Below are 11,945 nucleotides of genomic sequence, written 5' to 3'. Positions count from 1 at the left end.
TGGGCGGTTTCCCGTGGGTGGGGTGAAGTAACAAAGTGGCCTTTATAGCTCACACCAATCACCACCTGATGACATTCACTTTTCTAATCTAGGCAAACCACCACATTCTTGGTGCAGAAATGAACAGGCCAGCCCACTCCTGGCCTCCCTTAAACTCTTTATCTGGCCTTGCTAGGGCAAACAAACCACGGAGAGCGCCTGCAAGTTTAGAGTCCGCGTCCTTCACCCCAGGACCCACCCCTTAGCCCCCTCGGGGGCGGGGCTCCAGGGCCCAGGGGCGGGGCGGTGTCTCAGGGGCGGGGCTCCAGAGCCCGGGGACGGGGCGGCAGTGGGCGGGGCCCAGGAGCGGGACAGCTTGGCGCGGGGTCCCGCCAGGGAGCAGAGTCGAGTCGAGCCCTGGGCCGGAAAGTTTTGACCGGGCTTTGCCGGCGGCCAGGAGCGGTCGTAGCGCAGCGGCCGGGCTCACACCAGCGCCCCTCACTGCCCCCGGCGCCTGCGGCCCTTGGGACGTTCGGCCTCCGGGGCGTCTCTCTGGCTGCCATGGCTGCCTGGGCCGCCGCCGCGCGTTTGCGGGCCTTCGGGACAAAGGTGCCCGGCTGGCTCCCGCGCGGCCCGTGGGCTCCGCTCGCCGCTGGTTTCTGCAGCCGGGGGCCGGCGGGGGCCGAACGGCCGGAGCCGGGGCCGCGACCCACCAGCATGCGGCAGCGGGACGGCATCAGGTCAGCGGCCGGGCCGCGGGCGCCCTGCCCTCCGGGAGCGGCTGCGGGCGTGCGGGGCTGATCCCGCCTGGGGTGGACGGCGGGGGCCCGGGGAGGAGAGGGGCAGAGGAAGCCAGGCACTGCGCCCCGCCGCCCGACGCAGCGTCCAGCGAGGGCTGCGTGAGTGGTCAGCGCCGTCGCCGCCGTGGGCCCCGCTGGTCGGTCACTGCGGAATCGGGCCGGAGGGGAAGTCCCTCGGATCGGAATCCCAGATACAGATACGGTGCTTAAACAGGTCTCGTGCGTGGGCGCAGGAGCGTTTGGGACCCTGCAGGACACACACTGGAGGATTTCCAAGTGGGACTGCCTCGGACGGCCCCAGAACCTCCCCAAGCCTCTAGGGCAACCAAGCCGAGTTGTCATTGGGCTCAGTGTGGGCAGCTCTGCTGGTGGCCCCACCAGCGCTATGGCCTTTGAGAAAGCCCCTCCCTATAGGGCTCTGAGCCTCACAACTTGACCGGGCTCCAAGGTGGAGCTGCTCCTAGGCCCGTATCCAGAAGTGCCGGCTCAACAAACTGGATGAAGGGCACGCCGTACTGAGCTCTGCCCTTTGGCTCAACAAGCAGAAATCCCTTAAAACCATACCTGTGCACACAATGGAAACAGGACGATGAAGTCGTAAAGCTTGAAGGGCACCTAGCCCCATCTGGGCCTCAATCTGACATATGCCTGGCCAGGCAAGGGCCCAGCAGGAGGCCCACATAGCAGGTCTAAGTATTTAAAAGTTACAAATCAAGCTAACTGCTAAAGTATGTTTTTAAAGTTTTTAAAGTCTCCTGCCTTGACAAGTAGGCCTTCCTAAAACCTGGAAGGCCATGTTTGAACTTACAGTTCTCAGGCTCCTAGGAGTCCCCCCAAAGCAGTGGAGAGTCAGCTGCTGGCCTGCAGCCTTGTTCTTTTCTTCCCACCCTCTGCTCAGCCCCTTCCACCTCTCCACCCCTCCCTCTTCCTGCTGCTCTGCGAGGGGCTTGGTACACAGGCCTGCAGACACCCCATCTACATGCTCATATTCTCTCTGTTGTCTTACTCCCTATAGACAACATCTCTTGGTCACCCCAGGGCCTAGGGGTGCCCACTGCACAGCCCGGGAACTCAAGGTCTCTGGTAACTGTAGCAGGGTTTGGAATGGGGAGGTGACTTCAGGTGGGCACATCTTGTTATCCCAGTGGTTTCCTGCTCACCTGCAGAGGGCACAGCTGGGAGAGGGCCCAGAGCACCCCAAAGTGCAGGGTCAGGCCGGGGCCCACCTTTTCCATTGTCAAGGTCAGTCCTGCCTCTGCAAATCTGGTTCCATCTGGTCAGAAGCCTGACTTGAGGTATGGCAGCCAGATGACCAAAAGGAGGCCTGGTTGTGCTCTCCAGAGTTAAACATGAATCCAAGAGGGAGATTGACAATTGGAACAGTCTTCTCCTAAACGCTGGGAACCGTTTAGTAGGAAGGAAGCCCCCAGTCCCGCATGAAAGCAGCACTAGGTCAGGCACTAAGCAGGTGAGCCTGAGCAACTCAGTCATGCTCGAGTGTCCCTTTTGGAAGCTGTTCCTCTCAGCAGCAGCACTGTCATGGAGTGAGGGCCAGCCAGGAATTGGGTGCTGCAGCAGGCACAGGTGGAGCTCTGTGGATGGCTGGCATTTAGGGGTTAGCAGAAGGCTAGGAGCACATGGAAGAAGTGGAGGGCAGGCCGGAGAAAGACTAAAAAGCCAGGAGGGGAGGAGTGCGTTTCCAGAAAGAGAGCATAATCCAAATAGCCATTGGATTTGGTTCTGACAATTATGAGCTGCTCGGGGAGAACGGTTTTAGTGGAGGGCAGGAACAAAGCCTGGTTACACTGGGTTAAAAAGTAAACTCAGCAACTTAGAGCTCTGACAGGGTGTAACATGCGATCCAAAGGATTAATGGGACGCATATGAGCAGACACTGCCATGCAGCATAGGCCTTTGGGGGCTGGCATCTTTTTACACAATTTTGCCTGAGGCCTTAGAATTTAATTTAAGCATATGTCATGGATGGGATGGCAGCTTTTTTAGTTTGCTACAGCAAGCACCCTCATTATTTTACTGGAAGGTTTATCAGCCGTTCTCTCACCACCACCCCATCCCCACCAAAAAAAATTCAGGCTTCAAAGTCTATCAGCATATCAGCTGCAAGTCATTTTTGTACTTAGGAGAGAACATGTATATAAGAAACAGCGATGAATATCAGAGCCACCTGAAGATGGCAGCAAAACAGAAATGGCATTCCAACGAAAATGGTAGTCTTACTGCACTGAAATAAATTCAGGCATCAAAGTGGTTTTCCAGAAAACAGCGGCAAGGAGGCTATTTATGGAGGATCCAAACTGACACATAGTGATTGGAATATCAGATTTTTAAAAAAGAATCAGGAAGGCAGAAAACGTGGGTAGAGACTGATGGGAAACATATAAAACGTGTAACAATAATCTGGTGTTTGGCTCCTGCCCATCCTTATAACAGCAAAAAGAAGACATTTCTGTGTGTAGACAGTAAGAAGAAATACAGGTTCTTTTAATCAGCAGGTGGGTACCTTAAAATAGCGAGCAGGCTTTTGAATGCCAGCTTCTAGTGAGGTGACATGTCCGGAAGAGCCCTCTTGCTGGAAGGTTCTGTCCTTTTGTTCTTCACATAGCATCCCATTCTCAGACAGCATGAATTACTGGGCAGCATTCTAGGAGGCCACTATAGAAAATGGGGAAATGCTGTCATATATGCGTATGGGCAGCTGCACCTTGGCTGCCTCTTCTGTGGGGTGGGCGGGAGGAGATCTAGGGGCGCCTTTTCATTCTTGGCTCTTTTCCTAGCCTTATTCTTTCTGAAGAACAACGCGAAGAAGTAAGTTGAGGGGAGCACTGGGAGCACTGTGTGTCAGATGCCTCTGGCTCCTGCCATCGCCTGGAAACCTTGCAGACTCTAAGTATGGGCCTGCGACGATTCTGATTTACCCTTCCTGTTGAGGAGGCAGTAATGTTTCTGACAGCAAACCTGTAGAAAAAGAGCAATACATCAAGGGAAGAGGGAGAAAACCCAGCCTGCATTTCAGGAAGTCTCCTTGTTTTGACTTAGCTGTAACTCTAAGCACCCGCAGTTCTCTTTCCCGGTGTTTGAAAAATAGCCCAAATTAGAAAGGAATTGCAGGGGTCCTCACTTGTTTTGACTGGTGCATGACCCAGTAATTATGAAATGTTCTTTGCAGGAGCATTGTCTTGAGCGATCCAAAGAGGAGGAATGCGTTGTCACTGGCAATGCTGAAATCTCTCCAAAGTGACATTCTTCATGAAGCTGAAAGCAAAGATCTGAAAGTCATTATCATTTCAGGTACTTATCTGGTATCCATCCTCGGGGCTCTGCAGTACCCAGAAGAGGTTTCCCAACATTCTTTGGTTTACTGGGGCGTTCCCTCACTTAATGGAAGAAAGGTTTTGAAGGTCCTTTACAAAAACATTAATTATGGAAAACTTTTGTGTAGTGGGGGCCTTAATGAAAGTTATAGCAAAGATTACTGTGCAGTGAAAATACGTGTCTTTTTCTTTTTGTTGGATACAAAACATTGACTGTGCTGGTCTTCCCATCAAACTCAGAGAATTGGTTTCCTCATGGACCTGATTAAGACGGGTTTACTCACTTATCCTGTGGGTAAACTACCGAGTCGGCTGGGGCGAAGCTGCTAGGGCATTTGATTGGTTTGTCTTTTCTCTTCCTACCAAGCTTTCAGCCAGTACCTGCAAGTCTTCTTCAGTGCTGCCAGAAAGGGTGCCCCATTTTCCTCATTGCTTTTCTTGCTCTTTTCCAGTAAACATTTTTACTGAATTATATAGCAGCATAAACAATGTCAGTGTCAGCATTTTAAAGCATCTGCAGAACAATAAAATGGATGGTGCTCTGTGATGTACTTTTGTTGTTATAGAAATTAACGATCAGCGTTTCTCGAGGCAGATACTCAGAATATTACCTTCTTATCTGTGGTTGAATATAAGTTTTCGAGTGTTTTATATGGTGAAGGGAAAAAAAATAGGACAAATATATTTCAGCAGCCATGGGGATGTAACCCGGGTGACGCAAAATTAGCTGCCCGGATGGCAGCTAAATTCCAAACAACACAATTTCCTCACTTGTTTAAAGGGAATAATGTCAAAACAGCCACAGCAAAGGAAAATATGAGAAAGTATTACCAGCTTATCAGTGGAACTACATTTTGTTATTGTTGTTAATGACAACAATAACAAATCACATCCTCAGGTCCCCTGGTAAAAAATAAAGGTCACACTCTGACCTCCTGATTGCAACCCGTATGGGTGGCTGTTATCTGTAGACTAAATGACAGGGACACTGCCGAAGGCATGGTGGATTTTGATGAACACGTATGAGTCAATATGTCAGGGCAGACCAAGTCCATAAACAAAAGTGTGAGGTCAGAGGGATAACTCTGAAAAAAGTCCATTCGCCTTCATTACTGAGCCTACTCCTTTGTGTAATTGCATGTTTTCACTGGTTTCCACCACAGACCTTTTAGAGCACAAGTGCCTCACCTTGCATTGTCATCACAAAATACTGGCTGTGACTTTTCAAACTAACTGGAATTGCTCTTATCGAGATTGGACCATTAACTTTCTCTAAGTGTCCACAGCACTGATACACAATTGTTCACTAAAATTATTCAGTAGACAAATAATTGAACTTCCTAGCTCTGCTGCTTAAACCTTTTTATTTTATCTTCTCAACTGGAAACATTTGCAGCTGAGGGGTCTGTATTTTCTTCTGGGCATGATTTGAAGGAACTGACAGATGAGCAAGGTCCAGAATATCATGCTGAAGTATTTCAAACCTGTTCTGAGGTAAGCCAGGAGGACGGTTAGTATTGTAAGCCTAAAAATGATCATTATACATATTAAATATTGAATTAGGCTTCTAGTTTACAGGCAAGGTTTTATCCATGAGACCTCGCCACTACAGAGCTCCTGAAAATCCTCTATGGTCCTTGGTGAATTCTTCAAGCAACATTTGGTTTAGACATTTAAGAAGCGACCACAGTTTGCTATTGATCTTGTGTTATAACAAAGAAAGCAAAATATGTGCTCATATCAATAGCTGCCATCTCCAGCATCATGGATTATGTCTTGGTATACGTGCCTTAAATAAGAGGTAAAGGGTGGAAATGTACATCTTTAGAGAGAAAGAACCTAAGATTATTATAATTAAAAAAATGTTAAACTAAAACAACTCTATTAATGGGAAAAAGCATTCATAAATGGAATAACAATAATGATTTTAAAAATTATTTTCAAACAAATTTTATAATCACCACCTCCAAGTCGGAACATCAACCACTTCATTCTCACTTCTGTCTCTTTAACCATATTCAGGAGGGAAATTGCCAACAGACACAGAAATGGAAGAATAAAAAGTTTGGGATGATTTATAAATGTATCAAAGCAACCCCTGGATAATGAAAAATTGAATATAGAATCCAACTTTAAGTAACACATAGCTCATTTCACGAGTATTTATTGAGCACCTGCTGTATGCACAATACTTGCAAGATACTGAGGGAAATAGAAGGAAAAAAGAGTTTCCTGCCAAACTGAAAATGGAAATCTAGTTGAGAAATAAGACGTATAAAACAGTTTCATAACCTGACCCTAAGATGACTTAGCCTAATTTTTCACTCATTGACTTGATTCAACAAATATATATCTCTTAAATATATAATGACTCTTAAAATGTGTATACATTTTTTGGCACCCTCAGTATAACGATACCTGCTATCTAGACAAGACAGAGGTGGGTAACAGGAGGGGAATGGAAGGTGATTAAGACACCTTCTTGACCGTCATTTGGTTTCCTTGCCCTTCCGGAAACCCTCAGCAACTTGAACTATCGTTTTCTCATTTCATGGAGGGACAGTCTGGACAAGTAATTGACTTGAGGCTTCATGAAGAGGAGGAAGAGCTAAGAAGACTAGGTCTTTTGGTTCACATTAATGATTAAGTAACATTCTGTTCCTGTGTTTGCCAAAGCTTGGTGCTTTAGAAGTTATTTTTCTATTGATACCCAGTATGTTTGACCAAAATAGAAAATCGTCAGAGACAGCCAGTAGAGCCCTTCCACCTCCCTACAGGGCCTGCTTTTATCACTCTGCCAGGGGCTCTTCACAACTGAGAAATGAACCGGTTACCAAAGGGCCCCGGGAACCAGGGCTTCTTCAGAGGATAAAGGCCAGATTTCATGGAAGTGTCCAAGCCCTGACACCTCTGGCTCACTGAACGGCGCAGCGCCTCAGCAGGAGCGAGCCCTAATGCAGTCAAACAGGAGTGAAAGTGCATTGATTTCTTTAACACTTTTCCCAAGAAAATCAAGTTGTCCTGGATAAACAGGAGCGCCATTATTGTGTCAAAGATTTCAATTTTCAAGTGTAATCAACAGGCAGATTGGACCAGAAGGAGCTAGATATTTCACGTTGGGTTCATGCATGAGAAAGCTTGATTTTAGAAAGGAAGCTAGAGATATCTGAATTGGCTCAGCATCTAAAATCTATAGCGAACTTGCTACAGACCACAAGCATGGCATGATAGTTAATTTTTTACAAATCAGGAACAGGGCAAATTGAGAATGAGAAAAAGCACTTGGTTTTGGGAGAGTGATGGTCACCTCTGTGAGCTGAGCCAGTGGCTTTCACTACACACCCATCCATCTCTCTTCCTTTACCCCTAAACTATAACAAAAACATTCACTATATTTCTTTTTAATCATTTTTCCATGTATACCTATTTGTTTGAATAATCATATGTAGGTAGGATTATACTGTGTCATTGTGTAAATTTCATTTTAATGAGAACACAGCATCCCATTAAATGGATATAGTTTAGTTTATATAGCCATTTACTTATTTTTACATATTTATATTATTTACAAATTTTTTATTATTTTAGTGATGATTTGATGAATATCTTTGTCCAAAAAGCTTTTTAACCTGTATCAGATTATTTCTTATTCGTACAATTCCTAGATTAAAGGCACGACTATTTTTAATTGTTGATATATACTGGATACATATACAGGCCTAAGTATTTTCACACCAGGTGGTATGGAATCCTAGCCCTTTGTAGGTGGCAGACAGGAGACTGTTCAACTCTAATCACCATTCAGTTGACTTTTCTAAAGCAGCTGTACTTCATTAGTAGCAGGCGACACTCAAAGCTAAAACAAAATCTTTTCTTTCTTTGCAGCAAGACTTCTGAAGTTCTTGTGTGTTCTTCTCCTTGTTTCCACAGTTCATTGTGAATGAGCTCTGTCACTAACCATCCCCATCGTCACCTAGAGTGCATGAACCCCCTCAATCCATGAACAGTTTGGGGTACAGGTTTATCCATGTACATTCTTCTGGGGAGAGGTCATTATCTTTGGTCAGATTCTCAAAAGGTGACCCCCCGAAAAAAGTCAAGACCACTACCATAGAATATGATATCATGTCCTTAAATGTATAATTGGATATTTTATAAAAGAGCTGACAATTATCAAATGTTGACGAAAAGTTCCTTGGGCCAAATCAATGAAGGTCGTTTTTCCTTGAGTTGCCATCATGGGAAACAAGCCCAGATGTAGCTCCTGTCCTCCTCGCCTCCCTCCCTGCCGGGGTTCAAAGAGCAACCATCTATAAATTGAAGTTACCATAGCAACGCAATCTGTGTACTGGGTGTCATGAAAAAATGGAGAAATAAACCAAGTTATTTCATAAGCTGAAAAATAAGTTAAAGATCTGGAGACTGATGAGAGGAAGGGAGTGTCACAGGAACAAGTGCTCAGCTCCTCCTCCCTGTGGCATGGCACTGCTTTAGGAATTTTGTTTATTGTGATGACAGCAAGCTGTTCCCCCTTATTTTAACAGAATTCAGAGAGTATTCATGGTGGTCATTTGAGAAGTAATTACTATGGAAATTGCCTTCCAGTCCCTTTTCCACCTTAATTTTTTGAGGAAGGTCCAAATACCAGTTTCAGACTTTAACAGGAGAGCCCCACACAGGCTCGCTGAGAACAGAACTATGTGCTCCCCAGAGATGAAATCAGCTCTGTTCAGTGGCGTTGCTAGGGAGGCAGTCGGAGGGGACCGGAACCTCCCGGAGGCATTGTGCTGGGCTGGACAGACCAGGGGCTGGGAGTCGGACAGGTGGGGGTTCAGACCCGCAGCCCCCACCTGTGGGTCTCATGGCCTTTGGCCAGTTCCTTCCCCCCTGAGCCTTCACGTCTTGGTGTAAAATAGGGTTCCTTTCTCCTGGGAATCTCAGGGAGATCACATGGCACAGTCTGGTTCATAGTCGATATTTAATGCAAGCTAGTTCTCTTTGTGCCTTTTTTTTACCCTTTTTCATAATATGCGGTACAGGGATGCATATGCAAAGCTCTCTGAAACTGTACAGTCCCATGAGATGATATGCAGCGATGTTGTACCACACTCCTGGATGACGTGAACTGGGCGTGTTTGCTCCTTCAGGTCATGATGCGGATCCAGAGCCACCCCGTCCCCATCATTGCCATGGTGAACGGCCTGGCCACCGCCGCCGGGTGTCAGTTGGTTGCCAGCTGTGACATTGCTGTGGCCAGCGACAAGTCCTCATTTGCCACTCCGGGCGTGAACATCGGGCTCTTCTGCTCTACCCCTGGGGTGGCCCTGGGGAGAGCAGTGCCCAGAAAGGTAATTCACCCCTGCAGCCCCCATCTGGTTGGAACCCTCCAGGGCCTGTGAGGTCAGTTCCAGAATTCACTTGTTAAGGTGCTGTGTGAACCAGGACATTCAGCCCAAAGCATGGCGGGCTGATGGGCCGCAGTGTCCTCCTGTGTCATGTCGGGGAGGGAACAGGCAGCTGTGTCCCTCGGCAGCTTCTCACAGCGCGCTTCACGTTGTCATCGCACACTTCACTCTTGCCTGCCCCTCAATGTGGCCAGTTAGGGTTTTGGATTTGTTTGGTTTGTTTTCATAAAGGCACACTTTTTTTGTAATCTTATTTGAAATGCAGCTGAGACTCAGTTTTGTTGCACTGAAAGGTTGCCCATGAGATGCAATAGCACGGTGACATATGCCAGTGTGAAGAGGCTAGGATATGAGTGTCACTGGCTTGTTGTTTGCCAATGGTCTCTCTTATTCCAGAAAGGATTGAAAGTAGCTGATAGACTGAGTATGTCAACTTCATGATGTTGTATTTCAGGAGCGTGAACATCCTGTGCCTGGTATGTTGAATCTGCCCCACAAGCAGCAACATTATAAAAGCTGTTTTGTCGTTACTAACCACAGTGAAGTCTGTTTTCTTCACAGAGCTTTCTTCTTTCCTATAATGTCATAAAGTAATATTTACTGAACATCTCTTAAGGAGAAACCAGTAGTTTCCTTGTTTTAGAAAAAATACTTCCTCATTCTCACTTGGAAATCTGTTTTAAAAAACGTAGTGGGGTGGGGATGGGGGGTGGGAGGTCATATACCACCATAGCAAGCCAGGAACCTAAACTACCTTCTAGAATACCATATCTATTTTAGCATCGACTATGAAAATTAGCAGTTGCTTATGTGCCTGAGGCACCAAAGAAACAAGACCCAAGGGAAATCAAGCCACAGGACCAAGACATTTGGGGAAGGCCACCTTTCTTTCATGGTGCTCCCTCATTAGTTTTCACAGAGGTGTGTGTGTTTGGGGACATTCTGAAGACAGATACCTGCAAACACACATGTGGGAAAACTGTCTGAACATGGGCTCCACACCGCAAAAGGCAACCTGTCAAAACACAGAGCTTGTGACAGTGTCTTCAGGCCAAGGTGGTGTTTTGATCCTCTCAGGATACACATTTCCCTTAAATGTATATCCATTAATTCAATAAATATTTCTTAAGCCCCTACTTTGTGCCAGTACATTAAGTTAAAATNGGTGGTTTGTTTTTTTCTTACTCTGAGAACAAGAAAAGGTAGGATTCCTGCCTAGGTAGTGTGGCAAATTCATTGCCTAGGAAAAAAATTCTATCAGAAGTGACTATTACATTCAGCAGCTAACATTTTTCAGTTGTTGCCGTGTTTGCTGCTCAGCTGCATTTCTCCTCAATTGACTCTGACTGAATACTCCATTTCAATGGAGATATGAATAAGGGAAATAAGGTTTTTTGAAAATGTATTTAGTGGGGGCACAGATTTATACTGCTGATTATATTTTCTTTGGTCTGATCTTAAACTTATATTCCCTGAGCACACAGGGAATGCTGACGGCAGAAATAGGGGCGTTCTTGCCTCATGTTAGCATTAATGATTTCTTGACATTCAGAGCTCAGATGTTTAATCTGAGACAGCCCTTCTCTAACCACCTAATCTAGTCTTCTGTCACACCATCCGCCATCTTCATTTCATCCTCTTCTTAGCACCTACAACCCTGATTTTCTTTCTTTTCTGGTTTTTTTTTTCTTTACTTCCCCCTCTTTCTCTTCTTTGTCTGTTTTCCTGCACTAAAATAGAAGCTGCATGAAGCAGAGGCTTTGTCTGTCTTGTTCATCTCTGTATCCCTTGTTACAAGGACATGGCTGCCATAAAGTAAGCACTCAACTGTTTAGAGAATAAACAAGTGAATGAGCAAATGAAGGGATAAAAGAATGAGCTCTCTCCAAGGAGGAAAAGGATTGTATCTTGATTCTGCAGTTTCCATCTTTGCACTGAGAGCTCTTCACAATCAGTGAAAGGACTGCAAAAGGAATCAAGGCCAATGAGAAAGAATTCTTAACAATGAAAAAAAGAGAATAAAAAAGAAGCAAGGATGCAGCATGGAAATTCAAGAATTTCCCTTGAAAAAATTTCAAAACAAAACAAAACCTCCTCCAGTGGTAATTTCATCTGTTTGTGGCAAAGATTTGTTTTATCTCATATATATTTACATGCCTTGTCCAACTGGGTGTGTAATACAGTTTTAGGATGTACAGACATATTTTACCAATATGTTTTCTCCAGCACGCTCAGCCACTCGATGGCAGGTGAAAGCCGACTGCTGCTTTAGTCCAGGGTTGGGGTTTGAGTGGATGGGGCTCCCTGAGGACAGGTGTGAGGCTAAGGAAGGCTCTGGCAAGACAGTAAGTGTAGTGGTCAATCAGGGGTTCAAACAGAGCCTGGAAACCAGAAAGTCCAGATAGGAGCTAATATCTCACACGGAATTG

General features: G+C 46.0%; 1 protein-coding gene across 1 annotated transcript in view; it reads left to right on the top strand.

Annotated features, from left to right (window-relative positions):
* The first annotated feature begins 332 nt into the window (after nt 1–332).
* Nucleotides 333–11,945, top strand: part of ECHDC3 (enoyl-CoA hydratase domain containing 3) — a 26,343-nt gene continuing 14,730 nt past the window's right edge. The window contains exons 1-4 of the mRNA XM_019656988.1: nt 333–719; nt 3,967–4,088; nt 5,508–5,605; nt 9,259–9,459. Of these exons, the coding sequence (XP_019512533.1) occupies nt 541–719; nt 3,967–4,088; nt 5,508–5,605; nt 9,259–9,459 (600 nt within the window). The 5' untranslated portion in view covers nt 333–540. The remainder of the gene's footprint in view (nt 720–3,966; nt 4,089–5,507; nt 5,606–9,258; nt 9,460–11,945) is intronic.

Source organism: Hipposideros armiger, unplaced genomic scaffold, assembly GCF_001890085.2.
Source record: "Hipposideros armiger isolate ML-2016 unplaced genomic scaffold, ASM189008v1 scaffold_271, whole genome shotgun sequence".
Taxonomy (NCBI): domain Eukaryota; kingdom Metazoa; phylum Chordata; class Mammalia; order Chiroptera; family Hipposideridae; genus Hipposideros; species Hipposideros armiger.
This window is presented reverse-complemented; position numbering and strand designations above follow the sequence as displayed.